The sequence below is a fragment of the Taurulus bubalis genome (genome assembly GCF_910589615.1).
Source record: "Taurulus bubalis genome assembly, chromosome: 2".
NCBI classification, from domain to species: domain Eukaryota; kingdom Metazoa; phylum Chordata; class Actinopteri; order Perciformes; family Cottidae; genus Taurulus; species Taurulus bubalis.
The window spans coordinates 35,196,212-35,219,562 of NC_136590.1; the positions used below are offsets into that span (position 1 = coordinate 35,196,212).

Sequence of the window (23,351 nt, forward strand, 5' to 3'; positions counted from 1 at the left end):
TGCATTCATACACCACTGATGCACTACCCTGCCTAAATACACAATAAACAATATACTCTGTTCCCCGCGGGAGGACATCCTGTAATCTGCCGTATATCCTAAAGTCTCATGTTCTGTTTTGCCCTATTTCGGCTGCTAATATAGTGTACATGAATGCTAAAATTGTGAATGACATTATCTTGACTCCAACAAATCGTTCACTGGACAACAACAACATGAGTTGTAAAACGTTTGCAAATGCAGCATTGTCAAAAACGACTTCTGATTGGATGAGCGATGAGCCAGAAGTCTCGCTATCTTTACTGCAACATGGATCACTATAGTATAGATCACCGTCAACTGCAGTTTACGCAAAAGTATATACCGACTGATATACACTCTCAATTGAATCGGTTTCGAAAAGGTCCCGCTGGGATTCGAACCCAGGATCTCCTGTTTACTAAACAGGCGCTTTAACCAACTAAGCCACGGGGCCGTATGATTCCAATGCCGATAGGAGCGAATATGAACAAACAATGACGTACTGGTATTGAATAAATATGTTTTATTTGTATTGTAAAGTCTCAGTAGTAATCTACATGTGTAAATAACAATAGTACCATGCATTTAATTAACATCAGAACATATTTTCTTTCGAGCAGTCTCACTATAAATACTGTATATCTAAGCGTATTTACAATGTGGTCTATAAACTATACATAACTTTTTTCAACTTTCCAAAATGTCAGTCAACCCAAAAGATAGTCAATCATTGCCGCGGAAATATCCACATCCGACGGATTGAATTCGCCCAGCTGCTGAAAGCAGAGATCGGACAGGTCGTCCATGGGCTCGCCCGTGGTGTATAAGCTCTGATGGTCCACCTGACTCTGGACGCTCTCCTTGGGTCCAGGGTGTCCGACTGCAGCGCAGCGGCTACCAACAGGCTGCGGTCCCTGTGGATATGCGAGGAAAGCCTCAAAGTCCTCCGTCAAATCCCACTCACTGATCCTACCCTGTGGGAAAGCATCATGGCAGTAATCAGTGAAGTCGGGATTTTGGTAGTAGTGGTCTTGGGGGACTTCCAGGAGACCCGGTCCATGCGGGGAGCAGCATGTAGCTCGGTCGGCGGCGACAGGGGATGTAGGTGCGGGTAGGGTCATGGCTTGACTCCCCAGTATGGTTGAGAGCCTGGTGGACTGAGGTAGACTTGGAGCAGTGTACCCTGCTGGGGACGGTAGGTTGGGAGTAGGAGGGAAAGAAGGAACAAACGGTGGGAATGATGGACTGGGAGATTGGGTGTAGGAGAACTGATTAAAGTAGTCTGTGGAGGGCTTGGGGACCTCTTTAGTTGGTTTCTTGCTCTTGAAATAGCGCGCGCGTCGATTTTGGAACCAAACCTGTAAGAACGAAAGACATTGGGTTATTTGTATGACATGGATATCCAAATATACGCATTGGAAGTTTGAGAAGGATGTGGCATACCTGTATTTTAGACTCCAGTAGCCCAGTAATAGATGCAAGAGACTCCTTCATTTTAATGTCCGGGTACTGTGTGACAGAGAAGGCCCGCTCCAGCTCGCTAAGCTGAGCCTTGTTGAAAGTTGTGCGCTTCCGGCGGCTCTGGGTGTCCGAGCGCGTCCTGGGGCGAGCATTGTGATGCACTGTAGGGATAAACAAATATTTACAGTTATGTATCAGCTTTTCTGAGCTCACAATTGGAAATAATAACATACGTAACTCAATTTGGAGATAAGATATATATTATTGTATTAGTCCTGCAGTGGGGACATTTACCGGGTTACAGCAGCAAACGAGGTAGGCCTAAGTGCAAGATACATAGTAAAACAAATAAAAAAATAAACTATGATATAATGACTTGAGGAAATGCTTTAAACTTAACTGTGTACATCTTTTCAACCTAAATTAAAGAGAGAAAATGCATTGTTATGTCTCATAGACTAAAATTGGTCCACTGAGCCATATACAAAATATATTAATCAATCACTCACCTCTGCTGGAGTCCTGTGCGTAATCGCCGTTGTTGTTCATGTCTGGGCATGCAGCGGGCCAGTAGTGTCCCAAATAAAACGTGTTTATCTCGGAAACATTACCGCCAGTAAAATCCAATCCGAATGCCATTCTCCTCTGCAGCGTTCAACACAAAGTAAAAGAAGAGATGTTTCCTCGAGTCTCCCCACGACACTGCTGATTAAAGGATACAAGAGGGTTTTATACTTGACTTGACATACCCAGAACGACCCCCCTGCACCCCACCCTCTGGCACATCTCAGTGGATATGCCAAGCCTTACAAACGTGTGCCTTTGATGTGTTACACACCTATACACCGCCTCGGCTAATAGGTGTCTGTTTGATCCCCCACGACCCGTTAATGTGCCTATTTAGCCTAGACAGAGCTTGTCCTATCCCACAGGAGTGTCAGGTCACACAACACTGAGATCTTCTGTTAAATATATGCATCTAAGTTGATGTGTAGCCTAAAAACATTTCTAAATGGTCTCTGGTTAGTTTGTAAGTAAATGGAAGACTGAAGGAACAACATATTTCTGCAATTTGTAGCCTATGATATTTAAACCTAAAGGTATTTAATTAATTCAGTGCTTTCCATTATAATTCAGAAAACTAAAATAATACATTCGGATACACAAGGCTAATAACCTGACAGGTAAAGCAGCAATCACGCTTTTCTGACACTTCAGTCTGTGGCACATCCTCTCCTCCACAGCTGCCTCCTGGTGCGCATCAGGAGAAAAAAATAGCGGAAGTGTATTGAAGAAGCTGCCGGAGTGTGAGGCTTCAGTCAGCTATAATGTGTTGAGGTGACAAATCGGACTACTTGTTCTGCTTCCTGGTCGGTTGTGTTTCCACCGATCGAAACATCAAACCGCCAGGTAACGCACAGTCCAATGCACAGCCAGTTCCCAGGCTAGTGCCAGACTCACAGGTTTTGGGCCATTGGAAACTGAATTTAAATGTACAAACATAAGGCGGGCTCAGAAGGCTAAAATCAAAGACAGACACGACAATGTATTCAATTAAATTGTGTGTTTAGCATTTAATGTATTGGAAACAAAAAATTAACTAGAAGGACTACATTCTGTTGATTTTCTCTTGTCAGGTCATTGAGGATGCACGTGATGTAAGAAATGATTTGGGGTCATAACAGTCTGAGGATGAGACATTACCCGGATGATTGCTTCACATCAGAAGTGAAGTATTCACATTTACTCCTCCTCCCACGAACAATGGGCCCTGACGATCATAACGCAAACTACTGCTGACCGTCACGTGACTTTAATTAAGGCAGCATCATATCGATACCAAAAATAGATGGGCCGGTGAAGCAGGGGCACGTGCTGCCGGAGTTTCTGTGACCCCTGACCCCCGAACATGGTGTAAATGTTTTATTTATAGGCTCGATATCTGCAGATTGACCTTTTTTAAGCTTGTCATATACTTCGGGCCTAATTGACCTACTTAACATGTCATACTGTTATTAGTGTTTCATGTTAGAGGCACAAGAAGAGTGAGAGGTGGAAAGAAGCCACTAGATGGCAACATTAGACCGTTTATTAATCAATCTATCTGTCTATCGCTCTCTCTCTCTCTCTCTCTCTCTCTCTCTCTCTCTCTCTCTCTCTCTCTCTCTTCCTCTCTCATATACAGTATATATGCATATATATGTATATGCATATATACTGTATATGAGAGAGAGCTATAGAAAACACTATAATACACTTACACTTATAATACACTTAATACTGCATATGAGAGAGAGAGAGCGATAGACAGTGTGTGTGTGTGTGTGTGTGTGTGTGTGTGTGTGTGTGTTTGTGTGTGTGTGTGTGTGTGTGTGTGTGTGTGTGTGTGTGTGTGTGTGTGTGTGTGTATGTGTGTGTGTGTGTGTGTGTTATGACTTTCAGTCACCAGATCTTAACAAAAGTCACCTAGGGAGATTTTAGAGCAACGCATCTCCTCCACCATCATCAAAACACCAATTGAGCAATTGAGGGAATATATTTTTGAGTAATGCTGTCCAAACCAGAGAGAGAGAAAGAGACTAATATTAACTAATATTGGTACCTAAAGACAACAAACGATCAACATACATTTCTGTGACAAATTTTTTTTGAAAATGTGTTTCACTAATGAGATTTTGGTTAGTTATACTTTTGGATTAATTCATTCTACTAAAATGTTTGGGGTCAAATAGACATATTGTTTTTTTAGAGATTTATCTTTACTTCTCTCACATGGAGCGACACTCTTCATCTCCCTTTGAGAAAGAACAAAAACTCACAATACACAAACTGTGCTTCTCTGTGTCTGAATGTCTCAGTGTATACCTCGCACACTCAGGTGTGCATGCAGAGAAATGCTGGTCTCCGTGTCCACACTCCTCTAAGAACTCAGGGTTGACACTCAGGTGTGAATGACGCTGTGGCCTCCTCTCCCTCACCTCCATCCTCGCTCCATCCGTCACAATACACAAACACCATTCTGCAGCCCGCTGTTTGATGTGGAAACTACGTCCACATTTCCTGTAAACCTGAGCTATTTGTAGGTCTAATCCGTGTGCTGCATGGATGAGGTGAGAGGGTTACTCCTTGTCTCGGGTCCTGCGTTGAAAAAAGTTTTCTATGATCTGAGAAAAAGAAGCTGAGTGTGATTCCAGCTTGGCTAGGGATAAGAGAGTATCAGACTGCAAAGGAAATGGAGGGAAAGCAGGAGATTTAGGAACAAAATAAACAGATATCACGGCTCAGGAGGAATGCTGAGGACAAGACACTGAAATATTCCTTCAGCAGCATTTACAGCTCTGTGATCTAGCAGGTCAATGAGATTTTAGCTTTGGATCAAAGTACAGCCAGCAGGAGGGCAGAGCAGAAGCTCCAACGCTGTGGTTTTAGGCTGGATCATTCCTTATTTAGTCAAAATAATTTGTTATGCAGACAAATAAATCATTAACATATGAAGTTGTCTCATTTAAACTATGAACTATGAAGACTAACTCCATTACAGCAGTAGCCAATGTTTGGATAGTCGGTGGTGAAGACATGAACTTAATATGAAAGAGGAAGGTTGAAATAAAACTTTTTACAGACATTGAACCACTTTATAAATACAATAACATGTAAAGCCTGTAAAGTGTCTACTCTCTATTCACATTAAGTTTGTCCGGACTGAAAACATGCATAAGTCAAAGAGATCTGACTCTGAATGAGATCTGTATAGGGCTAATGTTTGTGTTTGGAGTTATGTTTATATTTTCCTGTTGACATATGTCGCAAACAATTACAGGCTGAAATCTAAAAATAAATAAATGAACTCTTTAGACTCAAGTTTTATTTTGGATTTTAGCATTGTTTCTTAGGGCCTTGAAACAGGAGAGATGACATCGCCCCTGATAGAACAAGAGTAAATATCCTTATCCAGGATATATATAGCCTGTAAGCCTTCTATTAAGCAACAGAACATATACATTTCTGATAGGCTTTTCTGACAGTATTTGAATATACTCAAGGCACTTTACATGGTAAAAAAAAACAATAGAAGCAATAGCAATGTATACAAGAGAGAAGACATAACAATGAGAAAACATAACTTAACTTAAGTAGCATCACAGATTAAAAGCAGATTTAAATACATTATTTTAAAGTGCTGTTTTGAAAGTGGCGAGTGACGGAGGATGTCTGAGGTGATGGGAGAGAGTTCCAGAGGGAGGGGGCAGCAATGGAGAAGGCCCTGTCCTCCCAGGTCTGACATATAACAGTATATTGTTGCAAATTGTATTACCAATCAATATGGCTCTTCAAATTGGAATAAGAATATTTTGTCATTATAAAGCTCAAGCCAATTTATTGAATTTGTATGTATTTATTTATATTCCTTTACTAAACCCACAGTGGGGAAATTGTTATCTGCATTTGACCCATTCCGAGTAATTAAGGAGCAGTGGGCAGCTGTGAAGAGCCAGCAAAAACTTTCTGTCTATGTTAGACACAACAGTTAACAAAAAAGTGAATTATTCTGCACATGACCGACACAACTTAAACATGTTCATGAGGAATTTAAAGGGGCCTTAAAAAATATTTGTGATCAAGTTGGAGGGCTCTTACTCTTTAATTCATCGTGCAGGTTGGTTTTGTTTATGTTAATCAGGTATAATCAGGTTTACCATCTTAGTTCAGCGTGTGAGAATGCTAGTATGGAGGCCCAATCCGCCACTGTTATGATAACAAAAATAAAGATCCTAAATCAATATAATGAGAACATTTCTAAGTAATTACTTAGTATGTACTATGTCATAATTATGAGATGCTAAGTTATACTATGAGATAGTAAGTAATAATTATGAAATACTAAGTCAATATTTTTACAAAGTTTCTATTTATAATGACTTTCATGATATCTATTTATTTATTTTTGTTGCAGAAATGGGCCTCTATATATAGCATTTCCTAAACTCTAAACACAAAATGTATACCTAGCTGCAGCTGATAGTCATGCCATTACTGTTGCAGGCATTTTGTAAGTGTAAGTACTAGACATGTATGCTAACTGGCTAAAAGTAAAAATGTCAACCTCATCGTGGCGTTAGAAGAAAATGCAGCTGTAAGATTCATCCTCTGGGGACAACACATGCCTGTTCTGAACACCCCGGATGGACCTGGACTCGAACACGCGGCCAACACTAGACGTTGTAACGGCAGCTCCTTGGTCCTGCCCCTGTGTGGGTGTGACCTAACGGGGAAGAGAGGTTGTGTTTTCTTGCCGTTGTTATTCTTCAGCGTCTCCGCTACGAGCTGCCCCTCCATCAAAAGCGGAATTCAAGACCGTATGAACACCAACTCGACTTGATCAGGTAGGAGTTAAAAACCAAACAGTGCATTGTGTTTTCTCTCGCTTTAGTTTGTCGATTTAACAGCTGACAGGAAGCGAGAACTACAACTATTTATTTGTAAAGAAAACAACCCTTTAGGCTATACAATCCAATCCACCCGTGTAGCCGAGTAGGGATGTGTAGAGCAGTCCAGGCTCAAATGATATTACGGTCCTATATAAAGTAGATACAGGAGGATCGACCGGATGTGATCGTTAATGTTGTTTGTATAAGCGCATGTAACTCTCTCACTACTGCACATTCAACTCTGACCGAGTAGGCTGGTTGTAGTTCTCAGGGAGGTTTCCTGTTACAACCCCATTATAACACTTTCTCTGCTTCCTATTAACAAAGAATGAACATCACAGACGAACATTTGGAAGGAGAGACTTTTAAACTGCATCATTGCAGATCAGAGTTAAGAGTGAGAGTTTATTAGGTGAACAGTTTTTTTAAAACAGTTTTTTATTAAACAGTATTATAGGTTAGCCTACTTTTGCAATACTGGAATAAGTATTCAGATTGTCTGCTTTATTTTTGCTTTATATTTATTTATTCGTAAGAATACTGTATTTTACAACATTGTAATAAAGTCAGATGTATTGCATTATTATTTCTGATTAGAGCTGCAACCATTAATCTATTGACAGAAAGCTATTTCAATAATCGATTAATTCCTTTTGGGTTCATTTTAAAAAACAAAAAAGGCTAAAATCCCTGGTTTTCACCAGTAAATTTCCTTTTGTTCTTTCTTTAATTAACAATAGTAAACTGGATATATTAGGTTTTGGACTGTTTATGTATTCACTTGTGACTTTCTGTGTAAAATATCCAACAGTAAAGTACTGTTTTTTGTGTTCTTAGTTTATAATTAATAAGTATTTTGAAGGAAACCCAAACTACAGTGTGTGGCCTGTAGCCAGCACATGACATGTTGGACAGTTGTAGTGCACAGTTTATTATATCACCATACAAAACATTTGGGAATCTTTTTTTCCCCCAGGATGTCCCGTGAGCAGCAGGCGGTGGCTCGTGCCAGGAAAGCCTTTGAAACAGGCAGGTCCAAATGCTTAGAGCACCGGATTCGCCAGCTGAAGAACCTGCAGCGGTTATTCACTGAGAAACAGAGTGTGATTTCAGATGCCGTCAAGAAAGACCTCAATAAGGTGAATAGTAAGAGGTCTTCCTCACAGCCTAAAATAATCAGTACCTGGTTGCCAACAAGCTTGAGAGTCTGAGAATATAACTAATCTGTTCAGAGTCTGTTGGCTTAGATTGTGCTAATTAGTCATTTCAATGCTACGTACTGTTTAGAGTGTCTATTACATGTGTTCATGGTCAGATCTGGAATATAGCAAAGAAGTCCTGGATTTAGTTCCACTGTTGTCCCTGATGTTCACACATTTAACAAACCTTTATTAAGACAGAGAAAGGCACTCAATGTATGTTGTTAAGATTGATGAGAAAATAAGAACTAGACCACCAAAATATGAATAAAACAAATGATATTTTAAGAAAGTCTGAATTATCACCCAACCCCCAAAAAGTAAATCCCTTCTTAAAAGACAAAAGTTGTGAAACAAGGTAAAGGTGAATGAAGTAGAAAGTAGATTAGAAAACGTTTTAAGATCTCCACAAAGGAAGGGATTAAAGTGGTTCAGATTGTAATACCTTTTTGGTTATATAGACAGGCTTTATAATTAAAACATACAGTGAAAAAATACCCCAAAAAATACAACATCAGCCATGAACAAGCTCAACATTATTATCTTCACCCCCAGAGCGACGTGGGGACCCAGCTGTACGAGACTCTAGGTCTGGAGGGGGAGATCAGCCTGGCCATCAAGAAGCTGAAGGAGTGGGCGGCCCCTCGGCCCGTGGAGAAGAACCTGATGACCATCTCGGACACCGTCTACATCCGGCCGGAGCCGCTGGGAGTGGTGCTCATCATCGGGGCCTGGAACTACCCCTGGGCTGTCACCATCCAGCCGCTGATAGGAGCCATCGCAGCTGGTACGGCAGCATGCTGTGTGTGTGTGTGTGTGTGTGTGTGTGTGTGTGTGTGTGTGTGTGTGTGCGTGTGATGTAACCAGGGCAGCGTTCACATTTCTACCAGATTCCATTGTCACTTCCCCCTGTGATGACCCATAAGAAGCGATCTGTCTGATCTCAGTCACCATTAGTTGGAAAAACTGACGCAAGATTTGTGTCCACTTTGACCACTCCAGCAATTTCAAAATTACACAAAATAGCACACAGTAACACAATGTGGAGTTTGCAGAGGCACCCAGGGCTCAACATTAGCATCAGCTATCAGCCAAATGCTGGTAAATGTGCTTTTGTTTCACTCACCAGTCAAAATAAAACAATGCTAATACTTTGAGTGGCTGGTAAAATTTGAACATTCGCGAGCCTTTTGGCCGGTTGACAAAAAGTCCAGGTCAGTTTCTTTGTCTTGTGATATAACCACCAGTTCCTATTTAATCCCGGCATTGCTCAGCATTCTTTTCTCTCTCTCTCCATTTGTGATTATTGGGTCAAAGGCCACTCTCCACTGCAGTCGTGAGAAAGTTACAAGATTAGCAGTAGATTCAGAATAAAAAGTGTGTGTCCTCTAACGCCTGTATTTAACACAAATGCAGGTGATTGTGTGTCCATGTTGGTGTGTCTTCACCTGAGAACATACATGTCTCAACTTTGTGCCTTGAGCCTATCAGGGATGGCTCAAAGGACAAGGCTGGAGCCCGAGTGAATCACAACTCAGCTCCAAGATAATAAGTGAACTAATGTATGATTGATTTCTCTCTCAGAGCCGTCTCTTAAATGGCCACTCTACCGTGAGTGTTTTGGCTCGACTGTTCTCACTTTGTGATGCAAACCTCAGTGTGGAGAGTTTTCTTGTGACTGTTTAGCATGACACTGCAGTATTTTAACAGTCTTTTGTCTTGTTCCTCGTGTGTTTGAGTCTTTTGTTTGTAACTTCTCCTCAGTGATAGTTTTACATGTTAGCGCTATGAGAGCGGCTGCAGGCCGACGGCTCATTTGTGTTTCATTTGAATAAAGCCTTTTTTAGACTAAAGTCATTGATGGCTAAAGCGTTTCAATGAACTGGGTGTTGTATGCACTACGTGTTTGCACAGCATGGACTTTATCCTTCGCTCCAGCATTATCAGATCTTACTCTGACTGTCGTATCGGCCAAGCAAGTCTTTCCCCTGTATTTATTGGACAATACAGATAATCAACCTAAACATTGAGTTCAAAGGCAGCTGTCAACACCAGCACCAGACAAAAGTGACTCAGATTGAACAAATATGAAGGTTTTAAATATAGGCTATTATATATAATAACCGTTAACGCATAAATACAGTTACGGGTTGAGAAAATGTGTGCACTGTCATCATGCGCCACCTGCTGACAGCGAGGTACATCAGAAGTTGCATAAATAAAATGCAGCTTCTTCAAGACTGAGAAGGGCATTTTGTAGAGATGACAAGAAGAAACAGGGGAGGAAAAAGTAGATTCTGATAAAGTTGGCTAGTTGTGGCATATTTTTGCTTTTTGTGTGTTCTCCTTGTCAACTTGGCATGTGATATTTTTAGTGCTCAACTTGTTTTTGCTGCCCCCGAGGGGCAAAATAAATCAAGTTATATCAGGATTAAATAAAGATACAGTGGAAGAAAACAAGACTTGGGCAACAAGGGAATAACAATTGAGAATTTGAATGGAAATGAGAAATAAATGATACTTTTAAGAGTGGGCCATCTTGTGATATCTGCTGCTTTTGTCATTTCCCTGTCCAGGTAATGCAGCTGTGGTCAAGCCCTCCGAGATCTGTGTTCACACTGCAAAGGTGATGGAGGACCTGCTGCCGCTGTACATCGACAAAGTAAGGATGACATGAAAGTGAAACAAGACATGTAAGATTATTGTTGTTTCTTGAGCAGACTTATTTGACACAAACAAATTAAATATAATATACATGATTAGTTCAAGAAAAATGTTCTTCCTCTAGTCTAGCAGGAGTATTTCCTCTTTGAATAAAATCACAGATTTCTGGCGTTGTTTATAGTCCACGTTACGAGGCTTTTTTTCTGCTGGCTCCATTGTGCTCAGTAAACAGGCAAACAATGTTCACCTTTATGATATAATATAAATTGGGTGGTGGGCAACCATGCATACAATGGCTCATAACAGGTCAAGTGAAAGTCTTTGCTTGGCTCTTTTATTGTGAAAAATATCCAGCAACCAGATTTATTTGAATCTCTCTCACTTTTAATCTCTATTATTTATTTAGTGAGCGCTACAAAGTTTCTTGCGGGACTGCGTGCCACGGTGTGAAAACCGAATGTGTGCTTCTACCTTGTGTGTCAGGAGCTTTACCCTGTAGTAACCGGGGGCGTGCCAGAGACCCAGGAGCTGCTGCGCCAGAGGTTTGATCACATCTTCTACACCGGCAACAGCGTGGTGGGAAAACTGATCATGGAGGCTGCTGCCAAACACCTGACGCCTGTCACCCTGGAGCTGGGCGGCAAGAGCCCCTGCTACATCGACAAGAACTGTGACCTCAGCATCGCCTGCAGGTAAGAACGATGATCACACGTGGCTTGGCTTAGCGGTTGTTTTTCCATCCAGTACCTCTTTTACTGTGGCTGTTCTTTAGATCCTCCTGTTAACTCTTCCACTACTGTGTAGGCGTGTTGCCTGGGGAAAGTACACCAACTGTGGTCAGACCTGCATCGCCCCAGACTACATCCTGTGTGAGCCCAGCATCCAGGACCGGGTCATCGAAGAGGTCAAGAAGTCCATAAAGGTACTGAAGACCTGAAAACACACTAAGAAAAAGTAATTTATTCAATCGTGAACTTCAAAAACATGCTTTATTTAAAGAATCCAAAGTGATTCATAGCTGTAACCTGTCAGAAAGTCATGTTAAAATGTAAAATAGTTTTAATGTATACCACAAAACAATCAATAACTTCCGAGGGTATTTCTTCAGTTAAATCAGTCTTCTTTGCCCTGACGTAGCAATAATAGTTGTATAGTAATGAGAATGTTTCCTCTGGCAGGAGTTCTACACCGACAACCCAAAGACCTGTCCTGACTACGGACGCATCATCAACCAGCGCCACTTCAAGAGAATCCTGAGCATGTTGGAAGACAGTACCATCGCCACAGGAGGAGACAACGACGAGTCAGACTCGTACATAGGTAGTCCTGCTTACAGCCTCCAACTCTCCACATGAAAATCAATCAGGAGGTTTTCATTCAGGCAATTACAGAGATGTAAGTGATCAGGAACCGACTATGGAAAACATGCCGTTGATAAACCGTGTTTCTGTGTTGTGTTCAGCCCCCACAGTTCTGCGGGACGTGAAGCCAGAGGCGAAGGTGATGCAGGAGGAGATATTTGGTCCTCTGCTTCCCATCTTGTCGGTCAATGGCCTGGATGAAGCAATCAAGTTTATCAATAAAGGAGAGAAACCTCTGGCTCTCTATGTCTTCTCATCAGATAACAAGGTATCTAACAACAGACATTGTTGCACACATGCAGACGCAGAGCAGAATAGTTGACAGATGCAGACGTCCACAGTGTGTAGTTACAGATTCATGAGCATCATATGAATTCTCTCTCCTCAGGTGATAAAGAGAATGACAGACGAGACCTCCAGTGGAGGACTGCTGGCCAACGACTGTCTTGTGCACTTTTCTGTCAGCTCGCTGCCTTTCGGAGGAGTGGGTGAGTTCTAACAGCGACAACTCTTTGTAGACATGATTCTAAAAACAAGAGTTCACGTAGTTTCCCTTTTGCATTTTGACTCATTGGAGAACGGAGCTGTTCACTCAGTCAGTACGACCTGTGTAGGTCATGCAGAGGGGCATAACGCTGCCCTCTAGTGTGACATTGTGGAAGAACAATGCCATTAAGTCACAAACATACCTGGAAAGAAAAAGGTTTCAAAACCATAGCACTTTTCTGTGGACATACTAATGCTTAAACAGACCTGATCTGATTTGATTTACAGTTACAAAGCCCAATAAATAAAAACCATGTATACAGTTGCATCACTGATAACGTTTTAGACTGATTTCCTACCTTTAAGACATTAATGAAAACCAATGGATGTCTGACAGCTATGAAATCAGTCTAAAAAGTTATTGGAACTTGTTGGAGATTATCAATCCATCACAGTAAACATATTCGGCTCAGAATTAGGTTTTCATAAACAAATACTTTGACTTGGTGTTGTGGTGCACAATGGTCAAAATAAACAAATTAGGATAAAAATAAATGAAGTACTATAATTAAAGAGGCTTGAATACAAAATAGAAATTTACAATAAAAATATATTAACACTTTAAATTGAAGAGAAAAGAGATCATATCCTACATTTGTGTTGAGCTACCATCATGTAGTAATCTAAATGTTTTTAAATTTCTTTGTGTGTTCATGAAAACAGAATTTAGTACATTAGAGATTTTAGAGCTTAGGGTTGAATTAACCTGAGTAATATATATTGCATACATAGATCTATAGACCAGACTCCAATCTGAGTCCACACAGTCAAACCGTCTCTCTCTATTTTCCTGGACAGGAAACAGTGGTATGGGCTGCTACCACGCGAAGTTCAGCTTTGACCAGCTGAGCCACCTGCGTGGTTGTCTCATCAAGCAGCTGAAGATGGAGGGTGTGAACAGCATGCGCTACCCGCCTCACACGCTCAAGAAACTGAGCTGGGCGCGATTCTTCGTCCTGAACAACGTGGACCTGGGCTTGGTCGGGCGCAGGGCGCTCGTAGCCGTCCTGGCTGTGGTGGCTGCTGTCGTGCTGCAGGTGAGAAGAGGAGACACACAAATACAAACGTGTTCACATTGTGTGGCATGAGGAGCTGAAAGGAAAAACACTCACCACACTGATTGCTCTTCACGCACCAACTTTAAGATGTTTTTAAGAGTATTTTGTTTAAGTTGTAAAGAACTGGGAAGATTGAGATGCCATCAGCTGTGTGTATATGTTGTAGATGCCAAGAGGTTTAAGTTTCGTATCAAAAGTTACACATTCATGGTACTTTTACTTTACTTGAGTATTTCAATTTTATGCAAACTACATGTCAAAGGGAAATATTGTACATTTTTACTTCAGCTTTCAAATTACAATATTCCATAACATTCCAGTCCAGTTAAAATCACATATCTCCAAATTTGGTGAGTATGCTTTCTGATAAACTGATTGATGAAGTGTTCCTTCATGTGTTGAGAATTTTTTTTTCCTTTTTAAGATAAATAAACTATTAAAAAACCACAAAGATCAGCTAGAAAATGTATAATAACAAAGCTGAAAACAAGGCGTTTTTTCTGAGCTCATGAAAAGTTTAAACTTATAGAACATGATGCGTTGCTATTTATTAAAAAACACATCAGTATAAAGTAGTTCAAATTAGCAGCATACTAATGGAGTCATCAGTCATACTCTCATCCAAAAACATTAATAATAAAACACAGGATTATTTTACTGCATAATGAGTGCTTTCTTTTGATACTTTGAGTACATTTTGCTGATACTATGAACACACTTTTACTTTTACTGTTGCGCAACACAGGATACAAACAGGACAGGGGCCAACAGGTCCCAGCTTATACCTTTGAGATGCTTGACGGTGAAGTATAGGACTTCAAGAAAGGTGATAAAATGATGAAGAATATCTGTTTTTTTTCTCTCCAGAATTATGTCCTTTGAAGACATTCCGCTGCTTCACAGGCAACACGTGTCCTGTTGGAAGAAAAGAACAGAATGAAGGTCATACCATTTCAACAAGGAGTATCTCAGGACCAATATAATATGGGAAATGTTTGGGGGGGATGTCTTAATTTTGTATTTCAATAACTGTGTCACACGTTTCAATGTAGCAAGAATGTTATTATAATGAAGGTAATTATTTATGTATGGCTCTTAAATTTGTGTTCAATATTAGTATGTTCCATTTTAACCCGTAAGATCACATGTACATACTTAAAAAAAAAAAAATTTAAATACACATTTAACATAAAATATAACGCTGTAATTTTGCTATTAATTATTATTTGAGTTGAAGTAACAAAATGTGTTACTCTACATTGATATGAACACAACTTGCAGCATTTGATAACAATCAATTAATGATCGATGAAGGGCTGGAACAAATGAAGTTAGTTGCAATTTCTGCGTAATTAATGTTTTTATTGTGTAGGAGAAACCTACAGTTCACTTTGTGTCTATTCCATTTCAATGATGGTTCAGCTCTTAACTGGACATGAACTTAAATGTGTTACATACCTGTAACAAATGTAAGAAACCATGTAACTTGTTTAGTGGTCTGGACATGTCAAGGGATGTGTAATTAATATGTGAATATACACATACATACATAGATGTATTTCTATATTGGATTATTATTCAACTAAACATATTTCTCCATGTATCCCTTTGTGATTTGATTTTAATTCATTATTTCATGTGTATAGCCATTCCAGTACAGAATCATAATGCATTTTTGCTGTTTTTCTGAATTACCAAAATAGTTAAAGGGTAATTCTGGGAAGAATAAAATAAAAATTAAATCTGCTCTTTTTTTCTGAATTAACGAGATACCTCAAAATCTGTCACTGAGTCGTGGAATGCAAATACATTGACTCAAGGATTGTACCAAGTAATTTACTTAATATTTCCATGTTATGCTACCATATACTTCTACTTTTTGGAACTCAATAATGTACTTTTTACTGCACTAGTTTGCAGTAGTAGTAGTATTAAGCAGTATATTGAAATTAGCCGCACCTTTACCCACTGCAACATTAAAATGATGTGAGTTACACAATTGCCTGATTGTGTGAGTCCCAACGTAGACCAGCCTAAATTAATTTCAGATGCCTCATCTTATATTCGTGAAGCTAGACATGCCAGTTCAACTGATCCTGAAACACTCTGTCTGGACAACTGCAACTTTCTGATGTGCAAAGTTGACAAACTAATAGTACCAAATTACTTAAAGATACAAGTCTCCCAAAGCCTCAAACCCATACCACAGGGGCCCAGATGAACTGTGATTGCATGACAGGCCTTTAAACCCCATCTTGTTTTACATTGAGGTAGTTCTACTATTACTGTATAACGACACTCTCTCCATATAATGTACATTCATGCAGCTGTATGCTTTGTCCGCAGAAGTTGCAGAAAAGAAACACCAACATTTGTTCGCAAGAAATCCAACTGCATCATTATTTTTCATTTAGATTTTTTTTTTTTTAATGTGCAACACATTACCCAGTTGTAGCTTGTGTTTCTTGGATTGTGACACACTTTTGTCGTGGTGTAGTTATTAAGGAGGCAGACTTAATAACTACACCACGACAAAAAATGTGATTTATGATATGAGATATGATTTTTCCACCAGGTGTCCATGTTTTTTCCCCTCTCTCTCTCTCTCTCTCTCTCTCTCTCTCTCTCTCGCACGCGCTCTCTCTCGCGCTCTCTCTTTGCTTCACACACATACACACACCTTTTGTCAAACTCCTGACCGTCTCCCTCCCAACCTCAAATGCAGCTCAGAGTCAGTATGTGAAGGCAGCTGAAATTAGTTTGTCGAGGAGGATCTTTTTTTAGGATCTTTTCTGGTCTCCGTGCTGATCATGGATTTTTCTGTCTACCTCTCAACTCTGCTTTCCCTCCTCTCTCAGTGCACAGGTAGGACACACACACACACACACACAGTAGTACATTTAAAACAGCATACAAAAGCTACGCTTGGGTTCAGTTTACACCCCGTTCTTATAATTTGGAAGCATTATTTCAGCACATCATTAGGAGTATAATGTTGGAGAGATTGCAGCTACTTAAGATATACTAAAGATATTGTTGTAGAATTGAATTAATATAGATCACAGTTGTTATGCTTTGTGAATGTGGCTTGAAATACTTCATGTGACACCAAAACCTTTTCAGCATTTAAAACTACAACATTTCTGCAGCACAACGATATTCATGTTTGTTACAGATTGTCTTTTATCTTTGCTTTATGATGTATCGAACATCAGAAAACAGTCAGAAATAAATACAAAAAAAACGGAAAATTATTTCTTAGCTCGTTTTGTCGAATCAACCGTCCAAAACATAGAATTTACTACAATACAAGATCAGAAAAACAACAAATTTCCCCCCCCAAAAAAAGTAAAACATAGATTAATCAATTAGCAAAACAGTTGCTGCTTAAATTTATATTTATGACCTAATTGCACTCATTTAATGGACTAATCTTTGCTGCTCTTATTTCAATAAGACATTGCTTTGTTTTAAAGCAGGCACTAACATTAGCCACAATCTACACCAGACCAAGTAAAGAATACTGATCTTAAGCGCTTTCTATTCAACTTATCTATTGCAAGAGGAACAATGTGTTATTTCTTCTTTCAAAATGTACATTGTTTTGTTTTAAAGGCTAAAAAATTAGAAATTGCTGATTAAATAAATGTTTCCAGGATGCTGGTTCATTAGAAATATATTGTAATTATAAGGGAAATAAATGACACTTGGTGTATTTACAGTGGGGTTGTCTCAGGTTTGACTTTTCTGTGCTGCTCAGTTTGGTGCATGTGAGCCAGGTGGAGCAAAGCCAAACTCCACCTGTGCATTGTTCTCAGTTGGTGAGAACTGTAGTCCCCTTTCAGAGAATGGCATTGTGGGAGCTTCGGCGGGGTTAATCTGTGTTCCTATATTAGCTAAATGGTTCTCTATAGCGCCTTTCATTCCCACCGCTGAATCGGACACTGGAGTTTCATTCACATCTGCAACACAATACACAACACCCGCACAAGACTAAATGACTTCACCCGCACCTGTGTGACGGACACGTTTAATGCAGCGGTGCAGTGAGGGAGATGGAGAAAGGTTTTCTGAGCCAGAGAGCCAATCAGTGTAATCACAACTTCTGCACAACACACCACTCGCTTGTCTGAAAGATTACAAATCTGTCTCTATTTTCTTATTTACAACTCACTGTTCTCGACATGATCATTGGAAACAATAAAATATGTTTGAATATAGAGAGTCAATTTAGCCTCTACTGTGATCATTGATTTAACAGGCCTTGTGGTCACAGCCGCAACACAACGTCTTTATCATATGCAGGAAAGCCTATCTCTCTTTTTTACTCTTTATTAGTCTGAGTTCAGCCTATGGTCTATCCAACTCTGATTGGCTAGTGGTATTGACTTCTTCTTCACTTCTAACAGTGAGGAGCAAAGACAATATACTAGCAAGTACAGTACATGTACCAAGATGCAAATATTACAGAAACCTTTATTTTAAACAGTTTTTCTCTAATGGTCTTCTGCCAACTTATGCAATAAAAATGTCAAATGCATTCAACTTTTAAGGATTTCAGTTTTCTTTATATTTGATTATATTTGATTCGTTTTTGAGTGCACATTAAAATCTTCCGCTCTCATTATTCTCAATCTCGTTCCCAGTTAAGACTCTTGTATTTCTGTTGTTTCAACTCATTAACTGTTTGAAAATATGCAAAGGTACAAAACGTTTGACTCAGAAGAAAATCTAGATGTTGCCAATAGCATATTATTTTCTTTTTAGAAAGTGAGTTGTTTTGGGAAGTGTGAAATTTCACAAACACAAATCACGTAGAGGTCACATTTAGAGGTCACTGCCTGTGGTGACATCACTGTAGTCATGAGGTTGTATTTGTCATATTAAGCATTTCTATCAAATGTATCTGGTGTCTGATTATGTTGACCGTGCACAGCTCTGAGAACACTTTTTTGAGCAAGCTTTTGCTGTTTTGTTGCTAAAAACACATCAAAACAATAAAGGTAAAATCAATTTTACACTTATATAATTTAATGAATCCCCCACCAAAGCACATCATAAATAATGACTATTTTGTGTATTTTAGCCTATTGTCAAATACAGCAGCTTTCTAGCTAGTTGGCTGGATACGTAAGTGCTCATTAAGCAGTCATTGTGGTTTCCTTTAAACCCTAGATGTTCAAGGTCAAAGTCATTTTTGAGTGTTTATGTAACCTCCAGTTAAAGTGCATTGAGCTCAGCACCTATAACAACAGCTGAGGACGTCACTGAGTCTGTCCTGTGACTGTAAATCTATCATTGCTGACTATTTTGTCATGTTTTGTGTATATATAAGTGCTATTAGAGAATTGATGTTGAACTAATGAACATAAAAAGGCATCTGAAGGACAGGATAAGTAATGTGAGAATTAATAATTATCTTGGCTTTTGTGTGTGTGTGCATAAGTGCGCGCGTGCGTGTGTGTGTGTGTGTGTGTGTGTGTGTGTGTGTGTATTGACCCGCTCTGACTTCTCAAAGTTCAGCTGCAGAGCACAAACACATTAGTTCCACGCCAGTAAGATTGCTGACTGAGAACAAAAACACTGTGTCTAATGGACTGTGAAAATGAGAAGAATTAATACTCATTTATTAAAAGCTGTGTTGTTAGGCACAAGGCAGTATTCTTTCTGTATGTCTGTGTCTGAACTGAGTGCTGTGCTTTCTCTCCAGCTCAGTGGTGTTACCAGAGCCAGTACTCCTGTGACGACACATGCAGAGGTAAGATGCAAATAGAAAGACCACAAAGTATGTTAAGAGACAAACACAAAATTGTGAGAACACACTTGACAAATCAATAACAAGTCTAAGATCTGTCAAAGCATCTGTAAGTAAAACCACATTGAGGAACAGTTAGCAGCGAAAGGAGTTGGTGGAGACCAAAAACAGAGCCAGGTGGACAGATAAACAACTCCACATAAATATTAAGGTTGCTTCATGCGTGTAAAAAGGCAACTCAAATGTTCACGCGCCATTAATTCAATTTTTTGAAAACAGATCAGTGTTTTGTTCAGCTTGTTCTCTGCTGCTGCGCAAGTGGACAACATTTTTATTTTTTTTACTGGATGCATAAAACATCTCAGTTTTGTCTTTCTTTAGATCCCCGTCTCCTAAATGCTCACTTCAATAAAATACCTTTTTCTCAAACCCAGAGATTACCCAGATTACACTTTAAAAGATTCTAAAACATGTTATCATGCAGTTTAAATTCAAATTCTTGATCACGCCCTCAATATTTTATTCATAGTTTTGCACCAAAACAATTAGCTGAGAACTACAAACTATATAATGTTCATTCCCATTGGTAATATTAGTACTACCAATCTATTCACAACAGAGAGGTGAACTGACGACTGTTATTGTGTTTTATGGAGCGTTAAAGGTGCCATGTGTCAGAATAACTTTATATGTGCATCCCTGACTGACCTGTTCTTTCAGGAGCATGTGAAAAATGATCAGCGTCAGTCAGTAAAGCACAAAATGTGATGCTGTTCCTGCTCCTGTTTGAATTGTTTAGACCCCATCCACTGGGCATCTCAGTTTCCCAGCTGTGGTGGATTACGCCAATCACCAATTAACATCGTCACCAGCAAAGTGCACGTCAACAGCGCCCTGCCGCCCTTCGACTTCATCGGCCACTCTGACACAATCAACATTACAGTGGAAAACAAAGGACACTCTGGTAATTAAAGCCTGCTTTGTTTTTCTCGTACCCTGCAGACATTTACCAGATGTTGAACACCTCTGGTTTGTTGATATTCTCTTAAATGTGAACTTTGTATACTTTTTCCTGCAGCTCACTTTGCTCTACCGCAGTCGGTCCGACTGACAGGAGGAGCTCTTCCTGGTCACTACAGAGCCGCCCAATTTCACTTCCACTGGGGAGGTAATGGGAGGCCAGGATCAGAGCACACCATTGACGGAGAGAGGTACCCCATGGAGGTACGTCCCACAGGGGCCACAATATAATTTGCTGCTCTAGAAATAAAAGTGGTGTGCTGGAAAACATCTTTTAGACAACGCAGGGTCAATAGAGTGCTGCAGGGATGATGCTTTTTTTGTAGCCCAACTCGGAAGTTAGCGTTGCACTGGTTTCCTCGACATAAAGGTAATCAGATTTTTCCATTGGATTTTGGATTATTGCAGACAATAAGGTAAACAAATTGTATCATACTGAGAAGATTTGTTCAGGAATATAATCTTCACAAATGAAGAAATTACTTATGCTCGGTATGATAGGGTTTTAGTAGTGTCATCAGATTCAGAAGTCAAGTATGATTGCACATACAAGGCATTTGACTTGGTGGGTGCGTACCAATAAACACAGATGCAGTAGTAGATCTCAGCAAAGCAAATGATGCGCTGCAGTCTGCCCTTGTCCTCAGCAGTGGCTGCAGTAGATGGTGATGGATTTAGCTTAACTTGTTATAAAAACGTCTTTTTAAGAAATGTGAAAGCGTGAAAATTAAAAAATGAGATAATTACTGACATATTTTTCATTGTAGAACAAAACATTTAAATCTCTTTTAACCAGACTTTATTTCAGGCATCTAACCGAAAACCAATTAACTTTGATCTAAAAAAATTCAACCACACAATTAATGAACCCTAAAATCAGAGGGGAGTTCATGTTTAACGCAGTAACTCAATTCAGTTAATTTTGTATAGCCCAAAATCACAAATTCGGAAAAATTCCCCCAAAAACTAGAAAAAAAACATTCACAGGGAAAAACGGAAGAAACCTTTGGAAAAGCAACACAGTGAGCTGTCGTATGAAACGCCCTCCACTAATGCTATAACTTATTTGCTGTATTTTGGGTTTCCAGCTGCATATAGTCCACATCAAGGAGCCGTACGGCTCTCTGGCAGAGGCAGAACATGACATGGCGGGTATAGCTCTGCTGGCCTTCCTGTTTGAGGTAATGCATTAATATTTATTCCTCTTGATGACTCTGCGTTCTTAATACAAATTGAAAAAGACCATTGAGGCTTGTGTCATACTGTTGATGGTGTCGTCCTCACAGGAAACATCAGATGATCATCCTCCTTTGGACGCAGTAATAGCCGCTTTGGGCCGAGTACAAAACAACGGTAAGAGTTTGGTCACTAAGAACGCACTAACTTTTTAATAATAAAAGGGCCCTTATTCTTTTATTGAGATCCCATTTTGGGCATTTGAACATTTAAGGTAACCTTGACTTTTCTTCCAAACACTTCTCCACCCGTCTTTCTGTGTTAAGGCAGCGGCACAGTGATCCCTAACTTTCAACTCAGTGACATTATCCCGTCAGCGAAGGACCTGCACAGTTACTACCGCTATGTGGGCTCCATGACAACTCCAGGATGTGAACAGGCAGTTGCCTGGACGGTGTTTCACAGGACCCTGCCCATCAGCAGTCGACAGGTGAGCAACTATACTGTAGATCGAAGGCTTGGAGTCTACACACTGGTGACAAACTAGTGCTCCTGGTTGAATTTCCTCAAATCTGTGAACCTTCAAACTGACTTTATTAAATTCTACATGACAAAATGTTTGGTAAAGAGATGTTATGCTACCTAGTTTTGGAGGTATGGGCCTTCTCTCAAATATAACGGGACTATATGGCCCTCGGCTTGTGGTTCTCAAATAAATACATACAAACTCAACAGCAATGCCTTTTTCCAGAAATCATGAATTTCTTTATTTTGGGTTGAATTGCCCTTTTAAAATAAGATGCGTCTCTTGTAATTACTTTAATTTCACTATAAAATTAAATTTCTATAAGTTCAACTTTTGGAAATGTAAATGCTGAAAGTCAGAAGGATCTGTGGCTGGAAAAGTAATCTTTGAGTCACTGCAAAACACATCAATGTCCCTTTTTTGCAGTATAAAAATACATTGTACTGCAACTTCTGACCAAAAAAAATGTTAAATCTGTTTTTCTCTCCACTCCAGCTGGATGCAATAGTAAAGCAGTGTCGATTCTGGACGGGACAGCCCATGACTGACATCTTCAGACCCACGCAGCCTCTGGATGGCAGAGTTGTGTACCGGTCCAAGGCGAGCACAGCTCTGATGAGCTCGACCCACCTTTGGCTCTGTGTTTTCTCAGTTGTGCTCGGGACAACGTGTCTGCTTCACTGATCCAGGACATGAAAACACATGATAGAAATGACAAACGCTACTGTATAAAGGCAACTTTTACCTGTGTGATATGTCACCTGCATTAGCACATGAATTACAGCTAAGTTATTGTGCAAAGTGAAAGTAAACTGTCCACCTCTGGATAACAACAGTCTCTGTGTTTAGTCTTTACCTCAATTAGGCCTTACATTTTACTTATTTTTGTTGCCATTAGTCAATATTTTTAATTTGCAAACTCAACTAAAATCGGCTTTGTGTTTTTCCCTTAGATAGAAGTGTGATGAATAGAAGTGTAGAATAAGGGATTTACAGTCAGTTAGTTTTTTTGTCTTTCCTTTCTGAGTTACACGTTTTGGGACTTTCATTTACTGCCATTTCTTCTTTACTTGACATGACTTGATTTCACTGTCAGACAATTTAATTTAGCAGATTAGATGATGAAGGCGTTTCA

At 39.7% G+C, this 23,351-nt stretch overlaps 3 protein-coding genes across 3 annotated transcripts; 2 read left to right on the forward strand and 1 right to left on the reverse strand.

Moving 5' to 3' along the window:
• Positions 1–728: 728 nt before the first annotated feature.
• On the reverse strand, positions 729–2,121 carry LOC306733266 (uncharacterized protein; the record flags this gene model as incomplete). The annotated part of the gene is made up of 3 exons (XM_079214478.1): positions 729–1,379; positions 1,465–1,643; positions 1,992–2,121. The coding sequence occupies 3 exons, from the start codon at positions 2,119–2,121 to the stop codon at positions 729–731; spliced, it is 960 nt and encodes a 319-aa protein (XP_079070604.1).
• A 5,767-nt stretch (positions 2,122–7,888) lies between these two features.
• Positions 7,889–15,612, forward strand: LOC306732850 (aldehyde dehydrogenase family 3 member A2-like; the record flags this gene model as incomplete). Its single annotated transcript, XM_079214022.1, has 10 exons — positions 7,889–8,050; positions 8,666–8,897; positions 10,687–10,772; positions 11,258–11,466; positions 11,579–11,696; positions 11,953–12,094; positions 12,237–12,403; positions 12,524–12,623; positions 13,480–13,718; positions 14,607–15,612. The coding sequence occupies 10 exons, from the start codon at positions 7,889–7,891 to the stop codon at positions 14,619–14,621; spliced, it is 1,470 nt and encodes a 489-aa protein (XP_079070148.1). The 3' UTR covers positions 14,622–15,612.
• Positions 15,613–16,549: 937 nt separating this feature from the next.
• ca4c (carbonic anhydrase IV c) lies at positions 16,550–22,900 on the forward strand (the record flags this gene model as incomplete). The annotated part of the gene is made up of 8 exons (XM_079237865.1): positions 16,550–16,604; positions 19,450–19,497; positions 20,294–20,458; positions 20,573–20,718; positions 21,603–21,695; positions 21,801–21,867; positions 22,017–22,180; positions 22,712–22,900. 8 exons carry the CDS (start codon positions 16,550–16,552, stop codon positions 22,898–22,900), a joined length of 927 nt encoding a protein of 308 aa, XP_079093991.1.
• Positions 22,901–23,351: the final 451 nt, after the last annotated feature.